General features: G+C 42.6%; 1 protein-coding gene across 1 annotated transcript in view; it reads left to right on the forward strand.

The window, feature by feature from the left end:
- Positions 1-9,854: 9,854 nt before the first annotated feature.
- The window catches only part of prickle3 (prickle homolog 3), a 41,523-nt gene continuing 28,159 nt past the window's right edge, over positions 9,855-23,218 (forward strand). Inside the window, exon 1 of the mRNA XM_039008116.1 lies at positions 9,855-10,192. Within this exon, the coding sequence (XP_038864044.1) occupies positions 10,151-10,192 (42 nt within the window). The 5' untranslated portion in view covers positions 9,855-10,150. The remainder of the gene's footprint in view (positions 10,193-23,218) is intronic.

Consider the following 23,218-nt stretch of genomic DNA (forward strand, 5'->3'; position numbering starts at 1 on the left):
TACTATCAATAGAGCGCTACATCTCTCTCACACAGTGCCTTTAATACACCATTTGTTGTAGCCTACCTGGAAACATTTGTAGTGCCTTCATTTTATGGGTTGTTATTTTGCCTCTCTTCTCAACTCGCACTGTTACTGACCACCATTCATTCTGCACCCATAGTAAGGTTAGATGTTCCTTTGCCACCAAAGAACTTCTCGTTAGTAGGCTACTCTTGCCATAAGAAACACACATGTTTTCATCATCCTGGTTTTCACAAATCTAACTCAGGTTAAGTGTGTTTCTTACCTGTTTTTTTGTGTGTTTTTTTAACCAATGGTAAAGAAGATATTTTAATGACATTTTGTGTTGTACAAGAGAAATGTTACCTCAGTTAGTGCACCATTGTTAAGGGATTTAGACAGTCTGTATGCAGTTATAGTAAACGCTTAGAAAATTGTTTATTTAGAATTAGCAGTTAATTTAATTAGAAGAGAAGGTTATTTTATCAATTGTGTGGTTGACATTTCAGGATCCATATGTTATAATTTTAATATGCTTTAGTAAATGCTATCTTGCCTCCGAAATATAAAATTAATTTTTCAAGGTAAAATTTGGCCTCAATGTTTTATTTCTAACAGGATTTTTTATTTCTTGTTTCATCCTTTTTGTGTGTTTGGAACACTGAAGCATTCACAATGCTTTGTACAATAAAAGCCATTTGTTTTACTCTCAATAATTATGAACCTCTCTAATAACTGCTATTACAAATTGTATAATCACATTGTTGTTATATACATAGTACTTACTAGCCTGACGACTCACACTAAATTATTCTGCTTTGTTGTTTGCTACATACCTCCGTTGGTGTGGAGTAGCGTTTGGCTTGGAGTAGTGGTTGACCATTTGCATGCTGGCCAATATAATATTGTTTTTTTGTGCAACTTATCACCTATTCCTTCCTTAATACAAAAATGTTTGCTCATTGGCGTCAAAAAATAGCATTCATGTTGGACCATTATTTGGAAAAAACACTTGAACAGAGATTTTAAATTACATTAGAATAAAGCCCACCATTAATACATTGTCTCATCATAGTGAGAAAATATGCTAGAAATATGTGTCACAAGCTGGCAAAGTCTTAATCTGGGAAAATTCATGTTGGAATGGGGCCCCTACAGGAACTCCATATGTGCATAGTTGGCTCAAGTAAATATATACTGTATATAGGCCTAACATTAACTCCTGTGAATAGTCACTTTTCCATGTAAAGATGCTGTACACTAGGTCTAAGTTGAAACAGAGATTGGATTGGTTAGGGGATGCGAATGGTATGTCTAGGGCCTAGTATGAGTACCCAGCTAGAAGAAAAACCATGTTTTTAGATGATTCATTAATTTCACAGTATTGCAATCAGGTTACCTTTCTCTGTGGTTCACTCAAGAGGCATCATGCCCCTTAGGGGACACTTCTTTTTTTTTTACTAGCCACTCAGCAGTTTTATGAAGTCGGCTTTAGCTAGCCCAGATAGGTTCCCAATCTCCCAACCACATAACTAGCTACCAAGAAGCCATTTCAGGCTATCAATCAAGTTAGAGTAGCTAGCTTCATAAAAATATTAAAATAAAACATGTATAATATATATTTTCGAAGGCCCGGTTCCCTGGTTGAATACCCATGTTCTAAAGTCTTCCAACCTTGCCAGCAGGCATACCAGCTAAGACCAGCTATCTTAGCTGGTATGCCTTTAGAACATGGGTATTCAACCGGGGAACCCAGCCTTCGAAAATGTATTATAAATGTTTTATTTTAATGTTTTTATGAATATCGCTAGCAACAACAGACTAAACAAATGTTTAATTATAAAGAGGGAAATATCGATTTTCTAACGATGTGAACTTTAGTTCTCAACTCCTAATATGTAGCTAATTTCACTCACTGGCGTATCTGACAAGGGTTTGAAAGAGTACCAACGAGTAACGTTACCAGTCGCGGCAAGTGATGCTGGCTGCTGGTATAAGCTTTCTTGACTTGGACATTAACTTTTAAAATTCCCTGTCTTAGGTCAGTAAGGATCTCCACTTTATTTTAAGAATGTGAAGTGTCAGAATAATAGTAGAGAGAATTATTTATTTCAGCTTTGATTTCTTTCATCACATTCCCAGTGGGTCACAAGCTTACATACACTCAATTATTATTTGGTAGCATTGCCTTTAAATTGTTTAACTTGGGTCAAATGTTTTGGTTAGCCTTCCACAAGCTTCCCACAATAAGTTGCGTGAATTTTGTCCAATTCCTCCTGACAGAGCTGGTGTACCTGAGTCAGGTTTGTAGGCCTCCTTGCTCGCACACACTTTTTGAGTTCTTCCCACACATTTTCTATAGGATTGAGGTCACGGCTTTGTGATGGCCACTCCAATACCTTGACTTTGTCGTCCTTAAGACATTTTGCCACAACTTTGGAAGTATGCTTGGGGTCATTGTCCATTTGGAAGACCCATTTGCGACCAAGCTTGAACTTCCTGACTGATGTCTTGAGATGTTGCTTCAATATATCCACATAATTTTCCTGCCTCATGATGCCATCTATTTTGTGAAGTGCACCAGTCCCTCCTGCAGCAAAGCACCCCACAACATGATGCTGCCACCCCTGTGCTTCACGGTTGGGATGGTGTTCTTCGGCTTCCAAGTCTCCCCCTTTTTCCTCCAAACATAACGATGGTCATTATGGCCAAACAGTTCTATTTTATTTCATCAAACCAGAGGACATTTCATCAAAAAGTACGATCTTTGTCCCTATATGTAGTTACAAACCGTAGTCTGGCTTTTTTATGGCAGTTTTTGAGCAGTGGCTTCTTCCTTGCACTTTTCACACCAAAGTACATTCATCTCTAGGAGACAGAACATTTCTCCTTCCTGAGCGGTATGATGGTTGCATGGTCTCATGGTGTTTATACTTGCGTACTATTGTTTGTACAGATGAACGTGGTACCTTCAGGTGTTTGGAAATTGCTCCCAAGGATGAACCAGACTTGTGGAGGTCTACAATTTTTTTTCTGAGGTCTTGGCTGATTTCTTTTGATTTTCCCATGATGTCAAGCAAAGAGGCACTGAGTTTGAAGGTAGGCCTTGAAATACATCCACAGGTACACCTCCAGTTGACTCAAATGATGTAAATTAGCCTATAAGAAGCTTCTAAAGCCATGACATCATTTTCTAGAATTTTCCAAACTGTTTAAAGGCACAGTCAACGTTGTGTATGTAAACTGCTGACCCGCTGGAATTGTGATACAGTGAATTATAAGGGAAATAATCTGTCTGTAAACAATTGTTGGGAAAATTACTTGTGTCATGCACAAAGTAGATGTCCTAACCGACTTGCCAAAACTATAGTTTGTTAACAAGAAATTTGTGGAGTGGTTGAAAAACAAGTTTTAATGACTCCAACCTTAGTGTATGTAAACTCCGACTTCCACTGTAGTTCAGTTCTTTCTGTTTGTATGGTTGTGAGGTATTGTTTGTTTTTGACTACCTACCTGTGTTTGACCATTGCCTGCGACCATGATTCCTGCCTTCTGCGAAGGCATAATAAACATCTGCCGCGCTCTGCGCGTGAATCTACACCTTTTTCTCCCTGAGTATTCATTACAGAATACCTTACCTAAAAACGAAATGGATTCAGCGGAGCTACAGCGGCGCCTAACCCAGCAAGGGGAGCTTATGGAGGAAATTTGACATCTTCTCCGCCAGCCTATCCCTACTCCTCCGATGCCCGGTATCATAACCCATAGCCCTCCTTCGTTCATACCCATTCCTGGAAAATATGACGGTATACCTAGGAAATGTCAGGGATTTCTGACGCAATGCAGCAAATACATTGAGCACAGCCCACTAACTTCGCCACCGACAAGAGCAGGGTGGATTTTGTTGTCTCTACTCACAGGCAAAGCCCTGGATTGGGCCACCGCCTCTTTAAAGAGGTACACTGTGTTAACAAACCTCCAAACGTGCTTCAACGCCATACAACACTCCTTCCGTGGCCTCCAACTGCTCTTAAATGCTAGTAAAACTAAATGCATGCTCTTCAACCGATCGCTGCCCTCACCCGCCCGACTAGCATCACTACTCTGGACGGTTCTGTCTTAGAATATGTGGACAACTATAAATACTTAGGTGTCTGGCTAGACTGCAAACTCTCCTTCCAGACTCACATTAAGCATCTCCAATCCAAAGTTAAATCTAGAATCGGCTTCCTACTTCGCAACAACGCCTCCTTCAGTCATGCTGCCAAACATACCCTTGTAAAACTGACTATCCTACCGATCCTTGAGACGTCATTTACAAAATAGCCTCCAACACTCTACTCAGCAAATTGGATGCAGTCTATCACAGTGCCATCTGTTTTGTCACCAAAGCCCCATATACTACCCACCACTGCGACTTGTATGCTCTCGTTGGCTGGTCCTCACTACATATTCGTCGCCAAACCCACTGGCTTCAGGTCATCTATAAGTCTTTGCTAGGTAAAGCTCCGCCTTATCTCAGCTCACTGATCACCGTAGCACGCGCTCCAGCAGGTATATTTCACTGGTCATCCCCAAAGCCAACACCTCCTTTGGCCGCCTTTCCTTCCAGTTCTCTGCTGGAAATGACTGGAACGAATTGCAAAAATCCCTGAAAAGGGAGACTTATATCTCCCTCACGAACTTTAAGCCTCAGCTGTCAGAGCAGCTTACCGATCACTGCAGCTGTACACACTCATCTGTAAATAGCCCATCCAACCAACTACATACCCATATTTGTTTTTGTTTTTCTGCTCTTTTGCACACCTGTATTTCTACTTGCACATCCTCATCTGCACATCTATCACTCCAGTGTAAATTGCTAAATTGTAATTACTTCGCCACTATTGGCCTATTTATTGCCTTACCTCCCTTACTTCATTTGCACAAACTGTATACAGATTTTTCTATTGTGTTATTGACTGTACGTTTGTTTATCCCATGTGTAACTCTGTGTTGTTTTTGTCGCACTGCTTTGCTTTATCTTGGCCAGGTCGCAGTTGTAAATGAGAACTTGTTCTCAACTGGCCTACCTGGTTAAATAAAGGTGAAATTTAAAAAAGGGTATTCGATCATTTAAGATCGTATTCGATCATCTATAATAATAATAATAATAATGATAATAATGCAGAGGCTAAATGTAGCTACGCAGTTGGTCTGTAGAATTACATTTTCTTCTGTTTGTTTTTGCGTGAGTTATTTGCTACATTGTCACTGTATTTTTGTTTGTTTTTGCGTGAGTTATTTGCTACATTGTCACTGTATTTTTGTTTGTGAGTTATTCGATCATCTATAGGACGACCCTCCGGTCGTCCTATAGATCATCCCAGTATTGATAACCGTGAAGGGAGTTATCAAGTAAGTAGAAGGCTTGATAGATTCGGGAGCAGCAGGTCATTTTATCGATCACCAGCTAGTACAAGCGCTTGACATTGATCTAACACCTGTCACCCCTCCCTTAAGGATTAACACCCTGGACGGGCAGCCATTGGGCACGGGCTTCATCACGCACCTGACACAGAGCGTCACCCTCCAGATTGACGTCTTCCACACCGAAACCATTCGACTCATGGAACTCTCATCCCCCAAACAGCCACTCATCCTTGGACACCCCTGGCTTTGTCGTCGTGAACCTGCCATCTCGTGGCAACAAGGTGATCTACTGTCCTGGTCTTTACCTGATTCTCCAGTTGTCTCAGCCTACCCTGTAGAGCAACCACCATTGAGGACTCTGCCTCAGCAGTGCCACCCACCATACCATCTGAATATGCCCAGTACAGAAATGTCTTCAGCAAAGTCAAGGCCTCCACTCTGCCACCACATCGCCCAGGAGACTGTGCTATTGACTTACTCCCTGGCTGGAGTGTCCCCACTGAAGGACTGTGTTTACACCCTATCTATCCCAGAAAATGAGGCAATGGAGAACTACATTTGATGAATCACTCAAACGGTTTCATTCATCCTTCTTCTTCCCCGGCTGCGTCCAGCTTCTTCTTCATTGAAAAAAATGACGGTGGGCTCCGTCCTTGTGTTGATTATCATTTCCTGAATGACGTCACGGTCAAGAACCATTCCCTCTGATCCCAGCGACCCTTGAACAAGTGGGCCGCGCCAACATCTAAACTAAACTCGACCTGCGAAGTGCATATAACCTTGTCCGTATACGTGAAGGCAACGAATGGAAGATGGCCTTTATCACCACTCGAGAGCACTACGAATACCCGGTCATGCTCTACAGCCTTTCGAACGCCCCCGCCATCTTCCAATCCTTTATGAACGAGGTTTTCCAGGATATGATCAACCGCTTTCTCATTGTCTACATTGATGACATCCTGATTTACTCCTACTCCCTGAAGAAACACACACAGCATGTGCAAAAGGTTCTTCAACGGCTCCTTGACCATAACCTTTATGTGAAGACTGAAAAGAGTGCCTTCCACGTAACCTTGGTAAACTTCCTCGGCTTCGTACTGACACCTGGAGGGGTCAGCATGGATGAGAACAAAGTCACCGTCGTCAGTAACTGGCCCAAACCCACCACCGTTAAGTAACTCCAACGTTTTATTGGGTTCTCCAACTTCTATCGTCAGTTCTACCGCTGCTCCTCTCACTGCCCTTACCAGCCAAAATACCCTTCAATGGACTGATACCGCCCTGACTGCGTTCAACAACTTGACACACCTCTTGACCTCAGCTCCTGTCCTTTGCCAACCTGATCTGACCCTTCCTTTCACACTGGAGGTGGATGCCTCCGAAGTAGGAGCCATACTCTCTCAGCGGGTGGGAACACCTCCCAAATCACATCCCTGTGCCTTTCTTCTCCAGGAAGTTATCCCCGCTGAGAGGAATTACGATGTGGGGTACAGAACTCCTCGCCATCAAGATGGCCCTCGAGGAGTGGCGCCACTGGTTGGAGGGCACACAACATCCCTTTCTCGTCCTAACAGATCATGGTAAACTGATCTGGAATATATCAGAGGGGCCAAGAGGTTTAACTCCAGACAAGCCCGCTGGGCTCTCTTCACACGCTTCTATTTTCATGTTACTTACATCCTTGGAAAGAAACGTAAAAGCTGATGCTCTCTCCTGTCAGTTTGACCTTCTGACCAATAACTCAGACCCTACACCCATTCTTCCTTCCTCTTGCATTATGGGACCGGTACAGTGGGAGGTTCACTCTGCCATACAAGAAGCCCTAACCTCAGACCCGGCTCCTCCTGAGACACCAGTTGGGAGGAGTTACGTACCAGCAGCTGTTAGACCCCAACTGATGCAATGGTGCCACACGTCCTTGGGGTCAGGACATTCGGGCATTACACGAACCACCAACCTTCTAGCCCGGAAGTTCTGGTGGTCCTCACTGGCATCCGATGTAAGGGATTACATACTCTCCTGTCCAGTCTGTGCCCAAACCAAAAGCCCTCCTCTCCCTTCCGGGAAGCTTTAAACTTTGCCAATCCCTCACAGACCCTGGTCCCACGTAGCTGTTGACTTCATCACAGGCATTCCTGAATCCTCTGGTAACACCACCATCCTTGTCATAGACCGTTTTTCAAAAATGTGTCGTCTGGTTCCCCTTCCTCATTTACCTAACACCATGGAATTGTCTGAGTGTATGTTTCAGCGGGTGTTCCATCTGTATGGGATTCCCAGAGGACATTGTCTCTGACCGCAGGGCCCCAGTTTGTCTCCCGGGTGTGGCGAGCTTTCTGTGACCGACTGGGGGTCGCCCTAAGCCTCTCCTCCGGGTACCACCCCCAGACCAACGGGCAGACGGAACGACTGAACCAAGAAATAGGGAAGTATCTCTGCCAACAATGTTCTGCCTCTCCACACGACTGAAGTCGTTATACGGTCTGGGCCGAATACGCTCAGAACTCACTCATGCACTCATCCCTCCTCCTTACTATATTTCAGTGTGTCCTTGGTTACCAACCAACCCATGTTTCCCTGGGAGGTGTAGCCTGGTACTGTCCCAGCTGTCGACGACTGGTTTCGGCGTAGTGAGAGGGAATGGGAGACCGCTCACCGGCATCTGCAGGAAGCCTCTAATACCCAGAAATGCTTTGCCGACAGACGCCGCCGACCTACGCCACTCTTTCATCCTGGGCAGCATGTGTGGCTCTCTACCAGAGACATCCACCTCCCCTGCAAAAAGTTCTGTCCTCGCTTCATTGGTCCCTTCAAGATAACCCATCGCATCAACCCTGTCATGTACCGCCTCCAGTTAACCCGTCAGTATAAAATCTCCTCGTCCTTCCATGGGTCTCTGTTAAAACCGGTCACCTCCAGTCCTCTTCATCCTCCAGTCTCTACCCGCAGTGCGCCCCCACCGTTGGACATCAGAGGGGAACCTGCCTACGCCATACGGGCCATCCTTGATTCCAAACGCCTGAGAGGTCGCATCCACTACGTAGTGGACTGGGAAGGTTATGGGCCTGAAGACCGGTCCTGGGTCCCCGATCAAGACATCCTCTACCCAGAGATGATTCAGGCATTTCACCATAACCGTCTGGACATCAGCCTCGACGCAGAACATCGGGTCAGTCCCCGATCTCGTCGAACCAACCTGCCGGACCTAGCCCCTCAGGTAGGCGTCCGGGGGGTACTGTAAGGTTTTTCTTTTCTTAGTCAACCTTGTGTTCTTTTTCTTTGTGTTCTTGAACGTAGCCCTGTCTCTCATTTTTGTTCATTGATTTCACTTGTGTCTGTTTTTCACCTGGTCTCATCCAGCTCTCCCTGTGTCTCCCTATTTAGTTATTTCTGTTTGTATGGTTGTGAGGTATTGTTTGACTAATAATGAAAAAAACTGTTTACCTACCAGATCTATGCATTTTAAAATGTTGATTACTTGTCCTTGCCATTATCATTCATCGGATGGTAAGACAAGACATGTGGAAAGAAACATGTTTTGCAAACATATTATGGGGGTCACTGGTTTCCCTGGGCAGGGTTCCCTGGGCAAGAAAAGGTTGAAGACCCCTGCTTTAGAAAAGCAAGCAATAACTAAATGTACTGAATAAGACTCACATTCCTTTCAATCTTTTACCCAGATTTTAGCAGAGATGCAGAGAAGCATATTGTAAGGTTCTGCTTTTATTTTCTTAGTCAACCTTGTGTTATTTTTCATTGGGTTCTTGAACGTAGCCCTGTTTCTTTGTGTTCTGGAACGTAGCCCTGTCTTTCATTTTTGTTCATTAATTTCACCTGTGTTCATTTCTCACCTGGTCTCATCAGCTCCCTATTTAGTTTAGTTCTTTCTGTTTGTATGGTTGTGAGGTATTGTTTGTTTTTGACTACCTACCTGTGTTTGACCATTGCCTGCGACCATGATTCCTGCCTTCTGCGAAGGCGTAATAAACATCTGCCGCGCTCTGCGCATGAATCTACACCTTTTTCTCCCTGAGTATTCATTACAGAATACCTTACCTAAAAACCGAATGGATTCAGCGGAGTTACAGTGGCGCCTAACCCAGCAAGAGGAGCGTATGGAGTATTCATAACACATATTTAGCTTCTTTACAAAAACAATGCCACCAGTCAGGAGGCTACAGACAGCTCAAGAGGTTTGCTTAGATATGCAGGAAAATATACATATTTTATATAGACTTAAGCATAATGATTATGGGTATTTGAAAAAATGCGAAATTCTCAATTATGGACGGGGGCCTAGCCCCCCTCAGGACCACCCCGCAGCCATCCTCATGTACTTTGTTCCCCTTCAGATGTTTTGGGGTGCATGATGCCCCTGGTTCACTCCACCTTTAAAAAGTTGACTCCTCATGGCCCGAGTGTTTTCTTAATGCAACAGATGGGCAATATTGAAGAACCTCAACGCCAGTACAGTGTTCTTCCGTGCTCAATAAGTGCAGTCATCTCGGTGTAGCGTGCTTACGTATGCGTCAGTAATTTTCAGACGACTCCAGCAAATTGACTGCGTAAAACTCCAAGAAGAGGGTGTTTGTACATTTTGGTACTGTATTTGGGACACAACTTATCGGAACATATTTTACGTTATGTGAATGTAGATGCTTCATGTATATACCTATTTAAATACTCTCCCAGACTATCTGGAAACAACGAAGCCGCTTGTTCTTTAACCATCGACATGTTCAAGCGCGGATCTAAAAAACGACGGTCGAATCGCTCGGTAAGTAGAATGGCCAGAACTACAGGTTAAAACATTGTACTTAGTTTTTTGGTTTTTCAGTCCGTGGTATAGGCCTACTGTTATCTGGAACGTACTTAAGACATTATTGACATATAATAGCTTTTCGAAGTGTATCTAGTTAACTTACAAATAAAGATAATCAAAGTTGGCAGAACAAAATAGGCTATGTGGTTGTTTTTTGCTAACGTTGTGTTATTCGGATTGGTTATAGACCTGCCTATGCGTTATGATATAATTGGACAAGTTACTTTACTTCTCTTGATTTAGTTTACAAATATTCCGTTCTTTGTTTTCTGAGTTGAGATGAATCATGGTTGCGTGGGAGGGGCGTACGGTCAACTACGTCATTGGCATTTACCTGCACAGGTTAGGTAGGCAACTTATAGCCCAAAGTATAGCCTACCACTCACCGACCCCAGCCCGCACACTCAAGGGAGCTCTGTGTGACACACACTCATATCGCTTTTAAAATGTAAACACACTTGTTGCTCAAAGGCAAGGTAGTCTTTAAAAATGTTTTTATTTAAGAACATTGACTCACCAATGCATTTGAGTTTACACCTACGACTAGTGCCAGGGAGGACATTGTTTTTTGTCTGTAAGGGAGTTGAACCATTCAGTCATGGAGGACTAGTATAGCTGTTGTTATACTAAACATCTGGCTTCTAGCAGACTTGGAGCATTTCCAATGCCCTTAAAAGTGAATCCCACTATAATTATACTGGGCTGTTGGCATGTGGAACTCGCCACACACAACGGATCCACACTATGGTCCCATTTAGGGTCTGCTGTATTCATGACTGCTCTGTATCTACAGTATCGATTCTATAAGAACTTCAGTAGAAGTTGAAATGTTATGTGGACATTATATAAGACATTCATACATACACATTTTAAAGAGTTATTATTGCAATTTCAAGAAGGCACATAAAAAGGCATATCCAGGGAGTACGTGTCTCCTTTCCTCTGCAGGAGCTTCCAAAATGTGAATAAAGCTTTTAGTCAGCGTCATTTTAGTAGCCTGAAGCAATCCTCCCATTGGAAACTAAAAACACAGGTAGTTAAGACATGCAAAAGCTGCAGAATTATGCTTACTCAGTTTTGTCATGAATCACTTGAAAGGGTGGTTTTGAGGTCAAGACACAACACAGTAAGCCAGCTGGTGAGTTTAGTTGGTGTCAGCCTCTCTTAGTCAAAGAGAGGATACATTTTAAGGAAGCAATAAAAGCATTCTTTGCAGAAAATATATCCCTGACTGAAGTACTTCTTTTAAATCCCTATTGACGACAACAAATATAATCCCAGGTGTACAGTAGATGCATTTGAGGTAAACACCTGATCACCTTATCAACTTGCATCACAAAAGGTACAGAACCTGTGAATTGCAAAGATAAACAAAAGGCTGTATGATGTAAACATGCAGTATGGTATTGTCAGCGCTCAAAAGGGATGGGGATGTGTTCCTGACCGTTCCCGAGAGAAGAGAAAGATGGTTAGATGAAGCGTTCCCTGCAGGCTGTGTGTTTGATGTATCCAGCCCAGTGAGGAGTGTAACAACTCAACCCAGCATGCCTTTAGTGATTTAGGCTGCACAGGCCTGTGACCCCTGACCCCTGTTAACGTTGAACTCCTCAAACACAGCGGGAAAACTATACGTAAAACATTCTGTTTTATGACTAAGCTAAACACCCTGCTGGCTCCATTCCAGCATCTGTTCTTATATGCATTGTAACAATGTTACTATATAGTTACATTGTTATAACATGAGTATAAGGAGGGGTGAAAGTAGAATACATTACTTCCCGGTAAGGGACCTCGTATGCGTGCACGTGCTTGTCAAATAATCACTTCAGGGCTCCTTTACTAAGCTACCCGCGCATGTTTATTAGTGATAGGAAGTTCGGCTCTTTTTACGGACTCTGAACTTTTCGACTCGTTCAGTCAAAATAACAAATCTTTCAACCCATTTAGTTCATTTGAGTCAGTAAGGCCTAATGCCCAGAGCACGTAGTAGTGGCCGCAACCAGACTAGATTGTGAACGACTCTTGGCGCAATGCATTGCTTGACTGCCGTGAGAGTGATAAGCACAATGTTGTTTGTGAACTGCAGCCCCCCAAATGAATCCTCTCGAGTTTGAGTTTGTTGAGCAGAGGCTATGTATGTTTTGGTTCTACAAAGCTGTGTCCATCGTAACATTCAATAATCAATTCATTGCATTCATTCTTGCAGCATGCGATCAATTATGAGTTCTAAACATGTATTTTTCTTCTCTACACTCATGATCTATTTATTCCCTGCGTGCATAATGACAGACAGTTGGTGGTCGGAGCACGTGTCTGGAGCCGTTGAGCTAGAGGAGGGTGTATTAATCCTGCTGTAGGGCTCATAGCGGCCAGCACTAGCAGGACTAACGAACAACAAATGAAGTCACTCCGAAAAACGATTCATGACTCTCGAGTCAGTAAAAAGAGTTGTTAAAAAAAAAAATAGTTTGCGAACTGCACATCACTAACATACATCCACTGAGTGTACAAAACATTAAGAACACCTCTTTCCATGACATAGACTGACCAGGTGAATCCAGGTGAAAGCTATGATCCCTTGTTGATGTCACTTGTTAAATCCACTTCATCAGTGTAGATGAAGGGTAGGAGACAGGTTAAATAAGTCTTGAGACAATTGAGACATTGCTTCTGTATGTGTGCCATTCAGAGGGTGAATGGGCAAGACAATAGATTTAAGTGCCTTTGAACTGAGTATGGTAGTAGGTGCCAGACCCACCGGTTTGTGTCAAGAACTGTAACGCTGCTGGGTTTTTCATGCTCAACAGTTTCCCGTGTGTCTCAAGAATGGTCCACCACCCAAAGGAAATCCAGCCAACAAGACACAACTGTGGGACATGGGTCAGCATCCCTGTAGAACGCTTTCGACACTTTGGAGAGTCCATGCCCTGACGAATTGAGGCTGTTCTGAGGGCAAAAGGGGGGGTGCAACTCAATATTACGAAGGTGTTTCTAATGTTTTGTACACTCATTGTATTTTCAGCCTCCAAACAGTGGTGAATGGAAAGAAACATCTGTTACACAACATTTTGGCAATTGTCATTACGCTCTTAGAAGAAAAGGTGTTATCCAGAACCTATAATGGTTCTTCGGCATTTCCCAATAGAAAAACCCTTTTGAAGAACCGTTTTTTGATCCAGGTAGAACCTTTTTCGGTTCCATGATGAACCCTTTCCACAGAGGGTTCTACATGGAACCCAAAAGGGTTCTAACTGAAACCAAAAATGTTTCTGTTATGGGGACAGCAAAATAACAATTTTGGAACCCTTTTTTCTAAAAGTGTAGGCCAGAATTTATGCATCCACCGCTGTCCGCGTGTCTCGGCCACTCATCTCTGCCTTGTCAAAATGTCAGTGTTCTCGTTGAACCACATCACATTTTGGAGTGTAGGCTATACCACCCGTTTTCAAGACCATTCGCACATTTTAATGAGGTAATGATAAATAGTTGTATAATAACTGAAGGCTTTTTTGATTTTGTTTATAATTATTGTGATAGGCTCATGTTTCTACCGGTACGGCGTACCCCCAATATTTATTTTACCAGGACATAGTACCCCAAAGTGTTACCCAAAATTGCCATTACAGTCGTGGTCAAAAGTTTTGAGAATGACAAATATTAATTTCCATAAAGTTAGCTGCTTCAGTGTCTTTAGATATTTTTGCCAGATGTTACTATGTAATACTATGTATAATTACAAGCATTTCATAAGTGTCAAAGGCTTTTATTGACAATTACATAAAGTTCATGCAAAGAGTCAATATTTGCAGTGTTGACCCTTCTTTTTCAAGACCTCTGCAATCCGCCCTGGCATGCTGTCAATTAACTTCTGGGCCACATCCTGACTGATGGCAGTCCATTCTTGCATAATCAATGTTTGGAGTTTGTCAGAATTTGTGGGTTTTTGTTTGTCCACCCGCCTCTTGATGCCCCAAACAATCGGAAAGGGGATTCATCAGAGAAAATGACTTTACCCCAGTCCTCAGCAGTCCAATCCCTGTACCTTTTTCAGAATATCAGTCTGTCCTTGATGTTTTTCCTGGAGAGAAGTGGCTTCTTTGCTGCCCTTCTTGACATCAGGCTATCCTCCAAAAGTCTGCGCCTCACTGTGCGTGCAGATGCACTCACACCTGCCTGCTGCCATTCCTGAGCAAGCTCTGTACTGGTGGTGCCCCGATCCCGCAGCTGAATCAGCTTTAGGAGACGGTCCTGGCGCTTGCTGAACTTTCTTGGGCGCCCTGAAGCCTTCTTCACAACAATTGAACCGCTCTCCTTGAAGTTTTCGATGATCCTATAAATGGTTGATTTAGGTGCAATCTTACTGGCAGCAATATCCTTGCCTGTGAAGCCCTTTTTGTGCAAAGCAATGATGACGGCACGTGTTTCCTTGCAGGTAACATTGTTGACAGAGGAAGAACAATGATTCCAAGCACCACCCTCCTTTTGAAGCTTCCAGTCTGTTATTCAAACTCAATCAGCATGACAGAGTGATCTCCAGCCTTGTCCTCGTCAACACTCACACCTGTGTTAACGAGAGAATCACTGACATGATGTCAGCTGGTCCTTTTGTGGCAGGGCTAGAATACAGTGGAAATGTTTTTGGGGGATTCAGTTCATTTGCATGGCAAAGAAGGACTTTGCAATTAATTGCAATTCATCTGATCACTCTTCATAACATTCTGGAGTATATGCAAATTGCCATCATACAAACTGAGGCAGCAGACTTTGTGGAAATGTATATTTGTCATTCTCAAAAACTTTTGGGCCACGACTGTATATGACTATGATGGCACTAGTCAGCTTTTAGGTTCAACCCTTTACCTAACTATCTGTGGCCCTCCCAATCTATCTGACTGCTGTGTTCACATAGCCATAACATGCATGAGCCTGAGAACAAACACACAATATCTGATCCCCACCTTGTAATAACAAAAAAAATGCTTTTTAGTTAAAGATGATATCAAGGTCATAGGCAGTAACTAAAGTAGGATGTGTGTATACAGTTGAAGTCAGTAGTTTACATACACCTTAGCCAAATACATTTAAACTCAGTTTTTCACAATTCTTCACATTTAATCCTAGTAAAAATTCCCTGTCTTAGGTCAGTTAGGATCACCACTTTATTTTAAGAATGTGAAATCTCAGAATAATAGTAGAGAGAATGATTTATTTCAGCTTTTATTTCTTTCATCACATTCCCAGTGGTCAGAAGTTTACATACACTCAATTAGTATTTGGTAGCATTGCCTTTAAATTGTTTAACTTGAGTCAAATGTTTCGGGTAATTTTGACCCATTCCTCCTGACAGAGCTGCTGTAACTGAGTCAGGTTTGTAGGCCTCCTTGCTCGCACACACTTTTTCAGTTCTACCCACAAATGTTCTATCTGATTGATGTCAGTGCTTTGTGATGGCCACTCCAATACCTTGACTTTGTTGTCCTTAAGCCATTTTGCCACAACTTTGGAAGTATGCTTTGGGTCATTGTCCATTTGGAAGACCCATTTGCGACCAAGCTTGAACTTCCTGACTGATGTCTTGAGATGTTGCTTCAATATATCCACATAATTGTCCATCCTCATTATGCCATCTATTTTGTGAAGTGCACCAGTCCCTCCTGCAGCAAAGCACCCCACAACATGATGCTGCCACCCCCGTGCTTCACGGTTGGGATGGTGTTCTTCGGCTTGCAAGCCTCCCCCTTTTTCCTCCAAACATAACGATGGTCAATATGGCCAAATAGTTATATTTTTGTTTCATCAGACCAGAGGACATTTCTCCAAAAGGTACGATCTTTGTCCCCATGTGCAGTTGTAAACCGTAGTCTGGTTTTTTTAATGACGGTTTTGGAGCAGTGGCTTCTTCCTTGCTGAGCGGCCTTTCAGGTTATGTTGATATAGGACTCATTTTACTGTGGATATAGATACTTTCGTAACCGTTTCCTCCAGAATCTTCACACGGACCTTTGCTGCTGTTCTGGGATTGATTTGCACTTTTCGCACCAAAGTACGTTCATCTCTAGGAGACAGAACGCATCTCCTTCCTGAGCAGTATGATGACTGTGTGGTCCCATGGTGTTTATACTTGCGTACTATTGTTTGTACAGATGAACGTGGTACCTTCAGGCGTTTGGAAATTGCTCCCAAGGATGAACCAGACTTGTGGAGGTCTACAATTTTTTGTAGAAGAAATTTGTGGAGTGGTTGAAAAACCTTGTGTATGTAAACGTCTGACTTCAACTGTACGTCACACATGCAGTTTATTACCTCACTTCCTTCGTCAGCAGTCCCCACCCATCACATCCCCTACTTCAGATCGCAAAATAGCCCAACCCACTGCAGGGCCATAAACCTGATGTATGTCATCTCTTTCTAAGAAATGTGAAGGAAACGCATGAAACCCACAATAATCCACAGTACTTTGACTTAGTATGTGAGAGTTTTCTTGACATCATCTCCTTCACATGTTCTCTAGCACATGATGCATTTCTCTTCGTGGCTCTTGTCTTCATTCAAGGAAAAATAAGCTAAAGGAGCCAAAGTTGTATGATGGATCTGAAGTTTCCATTACAAACTTCATTCGTCATGGTAATGATATGCAGATAACATCCCCTCTCTCTCTGTTTGCACCATGGAGTTAATTAGAACCAGATTGGCAGGTTTGGATGCATTTCTTTCTGGATCAGTTTACAGATGGGACTGTTCTAATACCGGCTTTTACTCCATGAGCAGAATGGATCAGCTTTTTGAGGATGGAGTTTGACCTTGTGTTTCTTGTTTATGCACTATTATAAAGGCATTCATATGCAGTACATAAACTCAAGGCCTACAACCATTATCTGAACATATGACTCCTGGCATTGATCAACTCACATAAATGTTTACATTGATTTTAAGGTCAGAGAGCAGTGTGCTTTTATCGTCAATATGTTTGGGATTTCACTGCTGAGTACAGTGCATTCGGAAAGTATTCAGACCCTTAGAACTTTTCCACATTTTGTTACGTTACAGCCTCATTCTAAAATTGCTTAGATTGTTTTTTCCCCTCATCAATCTACACACAATAGCACATAATGAAAAAGGAAAAACAGGAAACCGGAAATATCACATTTACGTAAGTATTCAGACCCTTCACTCAGTACTTTGTTGAAGCACCTTTGGTAGTGATTACAGCCTTGAGTCTTCTTGGGTATGATGCTAAAAGCTTAGCACACCTGTATTTGGGGAGTTTCTCCCATTCTTCTCTGCAGATTCTTCATGTGCCTTTTACTGAGGAGTGGCTTCTGTCTGGCCACTTTACCATAAAGGCCTGATTGGTGGAGTGCTGCAGAGATGGTTGCCCTTCTGGAATTTTTTTCCCATCCCCACAGAGGAACTTTGTCAAAGTGACCATCGTGTTCTTGGTCACCTCCCTGACCAAGGCCCTTCTCCCCTGTTTGCTCAGTTTGGCCGGGCGGCCAGCTCTAGGAAGAGTCTTGGTGGTTCCAAACTTCTTCCATGTCAGAATGATGGAGGCCACTGTGTTCTTGGGGACCTAAAATTCTGCAGACATTTTTTGGTACCCTTCCCCAGATCTGTGCCTCGGCACAATCCTGTGTTGGAGCTCTACGGACAATTCCTTCGACCTCATGGCTTGGTTTTTGCTCTTACATGCACTGTCAACTGTGGGACCTTATATAGACAGGTGTGTGCCTTTCCTTTAATTTTTAGAAATCCATTTTAGAATAAGGCTGTAATGTAACAACATTTGCAAAAAGGGAAGGGGTCTGAATACTTTCCGAATGCACTGTATGCTGATTTAACCACACTTGTACTGAACCGAACATTACTGTACTGGCCTAACAGTTGTTAGTTAACATTTTATGCGTCTTTATTGCATTTACTTATGCTCCTTCTCTGCAGGCTTTATACAGTATGTAGTACTTCTGTTATTTGCTCTACCCACAATGCATGATTTGCATGCCCTCTCTCTCCATTCCTCTCTTCTCTCCCCAGTATTCTAATCCTCCATTTGTCAATCCAACATGATTGGTCTTTTCCTCCCCTGTTTTTCTCTCTGTATTTATGACACACTTTGCTGGACTTTCCCAGGAAGTCCCATGCTCTGGTGGAGAGTTGCACATGTCAAGGATCAGTGGGTATGGCAGAGGGCAATGTGGTTTCACTAACTGTTTGTTTTAGCACACGTGTTAACATGGGTCGCCGCATTCCCCAGAGACAAAAGAGTCAGCTCTCTGACTGTGAGAGACTATGTGTAGTTATGTGTGAGCGTGTGTGTTCTGTACAAGATATGAAGTACAAAACAGATATTTTCATGTTTGAATTCGTATTTTATTAATAGCAACTTGGAGGGGAACGTTTGACGAGGACTTACTTTCTCAGTACTCCGTACCGTTGAGCTTGTGTGATTAGAGTTGGGTGTTTCCCCCTCCCTGTACCCCTGAGATCAGTCACCATGTCTGAAAGTTCCAGTCACCCAGAAGTCGTTTGTACAGTCCCTTTATCCCCACCTTCTTGCCATTATACATTTGGGTGTATACACAAGACGTTCAAACAGGCTATGTTTAACTTTTTAATTTATGTTTCTACCTTGTACTGATTGATTTAGATAACTTTGAGTACTTATGTCTGTGTGTGAGCATGCATGTACATGTCCTTGTGTAGATATTAAATCACACACACCAGATGCAATAAAACGGTATGTGAACCATTCGATGTTCTTTCCGTAGCTTGTGACTGTTTCTTGTGGGCTAACCTGTTGATGCTGTTCATAGATTGGGCATCTGAGCTCAGAGCAGGGGAATGGCGCCATTGGTAGGTTGGTGTTGAAGTGTATCAGTTGTGTAGTTTCTCAATGACACACAAACATCACAACATCTGGACTCAGTGAAGGAATAGACTCATTAATGAAAAGAGTAAAATACAGACAACAACATCCAACAGATTGGTCTATTGTAGCATTGTTAGCACTGCAGTCCCATCATAATAACCCAGATTCACAAGCAATAAAAACCCAAATGGTATAACTGGCTTGACGTGAATACTAACATTACATTTACCCTATGTACTGATATGTGGTTTGAGAACAAAGTTGAGCAGGTATTCACAGGTGCCTTCCCAATTCCCATATCACATGGGTTTGGTTGATTTGGGTGTGTGTATGTAAGAGAGAAGGATAAGTGGTGCGTCTGCATGTCTGTCTAGTTTGTGAGATTGCTCGAGGGAGTCTCCAGTTTTTTGGCAACGTTCTTTCTATGTGTTCTTGTTTCGTGGCAGTGATTATCTCTCCCTGTCTCTCTCACTTATCTAAGAAATATTGTTTTGTTAACCACCCAATCCTTCCCTTTCTATTGTTTGAAGGGCTGGCTAATGTTTTGCACAATGAAACAAGAGTAGACTGACAAATTGTCATGTACACAAACCAAGACGGGGTATCAGGTTATGGTGTGTGGCAGAGGTTCCCAATTACATTCAGCCGTGGGTCGATAATATTATTAATATTCTTTTTTTCTTGAGTGGATGGTCGGGGGCTGGAACATAGTAATACATAATTGTACACTGCAAGAAGCCCAAACAGATATAGAATTTGACAAAAACTGAATCATTTCAACTCTTGATTAAATTGGGATGCGTGGGAATACTTGGGAATAGGGTTGGGCGGGATACTGTATCCAGTGGAGGCTCCTCAGGGGAGGACCATCCTCAGTGAATTTCATAAAGATAGTGAAACATTAAAGTTTTCCTTTAGATAAAACTATAGTAAATATATTCATGTCACCAAATAATTGATTTAAACACACTGTTTTGCAATGAAGGTCTACAGTAGCCTCAACAGCACTCTGTAGGATAACACCATGGTGTAGCCGGAGGACAGCTAGCTCCTCTGGGTATATTGACTTCAATACAAAACCTAGGAGGCTCATGGTTCTCACCACCTTCCATAGACTTACACAGTAATTATGACAACTTCCAGAGGACGTCCTCCAACCTATCAGAGCTCTTGCAGCATGAACTGACATGTCCACCCAATCAAAGGATCAAAGAATCTAGTACTAAAAGCACAAGCTAGATCTGCAGTACCTAAAATGAGGTGAGTAGTTGTTTCAAAGAGAGAGAAAGACAATAGTTGAACAGTTTTGAACAAATAGATTTCTTCTAAAATGAAGGAGATCAAGACAGAGAGAGAGCTAATATGGTGACAATGATGTAGGCTGTATGTAGCGGTTAGCGATTTATTAGTGATGCACCGATATTACATTTTTGGCCGATACCGATATCCAATATTTTCCTTGCTAAAAAAAACGACACCAATACCTGATATTTAACATTTTAGCTGCCTTTTAAGCATTCTAATACAGTTAAATAGTTAACACACACACATGGACACAGTGGTCTAAGGCACTGCATCTCAGTACAAGAGGCATCACTACAGTCCCTGGTTCGAATCCAGGCTGTATCACATCCGGTTGTGATTGAGAGTCCCATAGGGCAGCGCAGAATTGGTCCAGCATCGTCCAGGTTTGGCCGGGGTAAGTCGTCATTGTAAATAAGAATTTGTAACTGACTTAACTGACTTGCCTAGTTAAATAAAGGTTACACACACACACTGACCAAAAAGTTATTTTGTTGGCATTTACGTATGTCCCCATTACCAGTAAAACATAATCAAAACATATTTCTTTCACTTACTTGCTGTGCTGTTTCGTTGTTCATTTGTTCAGTCATTTCATTCTCAACCAGGATTGCATCATACATGTCAAGCAGTGAAGTTTCAGCTCTGTCTGTCCGTGGCCTCTTCCTCGGTGCGCACTGTCACTGTGTCTGTTTCCATCTTGTCCAGCTGTGTATGTAACATTTCACGTAAACCCTGTTTCTTGTCTGCATCGAAGTAGCGGTCCTCGTACATAGCATCGAGCATGGTGGCGACACAATAAAGAGAGAATGCCACCGAATCGCTTGTTCACAGCCTGTGTGGGCAGTTTTGTTGCCGGGGCAAACTGTTGTCAAGAGCAACTGTTTCATTCACCAATGTGGGCCAGTAAAAATATCCACCTCGTTGGGAAAAGGGGCTATCTTCACTCCATAGAAACTAGTCAGCACTAACGTCACACGCTAGCTGCTAGCTAACTGGTTAGCTTAGCATTGACGAAGTCAGAATGGGCATGCACTCCACTGTTATGTGACAGAATCGGTAGCGTTAGAATTAGGAATTACAATACGAATACTACACTTGAAAGAGATTTGCGTCAGTTCAAATCTGGCATCAGGACAAAATGTGATTCAGAGTCACCGAATATATTTTAAGTATTTTAATTGAACTCAAACGATAAATGGTAAATGCAATTTTCGTATATACGGGTTCACTGTATCTCCGCGCAGGGTAGATCAGGGAACTGTGGAATGTACTCAAAAAGCAGTTCTTATACTATGACATTTTTAGTTCCAACTCGTCCAGTTGGCCTATCATAGTAGAGGCTGAGCACGGTTTAGACTCTTGCTCCGCCTTTGGTGGCACTTGGACTTGTCCAAGTCCCTGAGTGCTTTCCTTTGTCCACATCTGGTTGCTGGGTAGATTAGCTCCGTCTTGTGTCTCCCCCTTGAATCTTCACTCAAACAATTCCTAATATGGTACTGATCAGTCTCCCAACCTCCCTGGTTGGCCTAGAGTGATGCACCCCTCCCCTCTCCAGACTGACCACAGCTTTTATGGCCTGTGTTGGTCAGTCCTTACACACCTACACACACACCCATCTGTGTTGTTTGTGTGTGTAACAAAACAATATTCATCTTCAAACAATATGCTAACAGGCTATAGTGCATAAACATAAATCCTAACACACTGAACAAAAATATGAGCGCAACATGTAAAGTGTATGTCCCATGTTTCATGAGCTAAAAAAAAAAAATATCCCAGAAATGTTCCATACGCACATGAAGCTTATCTCAAATTTTGTGCACATTTGGTTACATTCCTGTCAGTTTTGTTGAACAGGTGTTTCAATGCCATGACAGAGGGTATCACGTCTGCTGCAGGCGCAGTTGATGAGCTTATTCCTCGAGTCAGTTGTTCGAATGGCGCTAACTAGTGTGTTCATGTTTCCAAGTTTTAAACATGTTCTCAAATGCCATTGAAATGGCAGCAGCGGTATGACAACCAGCATATTCATGAGCATGCAATACGACTTTCCTCAGTACAAAATTCTCGATGACCCACTGTGCTGTCAGACTCTGCATGCTTATGGGCCTGATATCGCTGGTCTAAAAGTCAGTTATGAAGCTAATAGCAATGACGCTATTACTGTGTAACTCCGGTAGGGCAACATCTGAAAAATAGTACTACAAAAAAACAGAACGGTTTATTGTCAAGGGCAATGAATTCCATTATCTTGGCTTTAATGGGTTTCACCTTTGAGTTCTCTCTCTGAAATTTCCTTACTCTTTCAAATGACTGCTCGACTTGACTGCTCGGTCCACACAGCAGACATTGTGGGCTAGGTTAGGAATACTGTGTTGCACGTGTAGTGCAACATTTTACGTGGCGTCATTACATCATGTACCTACGTTATATAGGTATGCACGTCAGCTTTGACATCGGTTTTGCACATCGGCTTTAAACTAGACATCGGGCCGATATCGATGTTGGCATTTTTAGCTAATATCAGCCGATTCCGATATGTTCACCGATATATTGTGCATCTCTAGTATATACCGTATTCCAGGTTATTTGGAAATACCCACAGGATGGTTTTCATATACCGTCAATACCGTTGAAACTATTTCTTTGAGGTTTTTGAATACATTTCAATATTTGTAGCTACTTTTTAAGTAAATACCTGCAGTGAACTCGTGGAATAAGTTAGGAGATAAAGGAGATTGCGTTCTTCATTTTGCCTGCCACATTATTTTTCATTATGAAGCTTACCGTAGTTCCCCAGAACAGCAGGC

Source organism: Salvelinus namaycush, chromosome 14 (genome assembly GCF_016432855.1).
Source record: "Salvelinus namaycush isolate Seneca chromosome 14, SaNama_1.0, whole genome shotgun sequence".
NCBI classification, from domain to species: domain Eukaryota; kingdom Metazoa; phylum Chordata; class Actinopteri; order Salmoniformes; family Salmonidae; genus Salvelinus; species Salvelinus namaycush.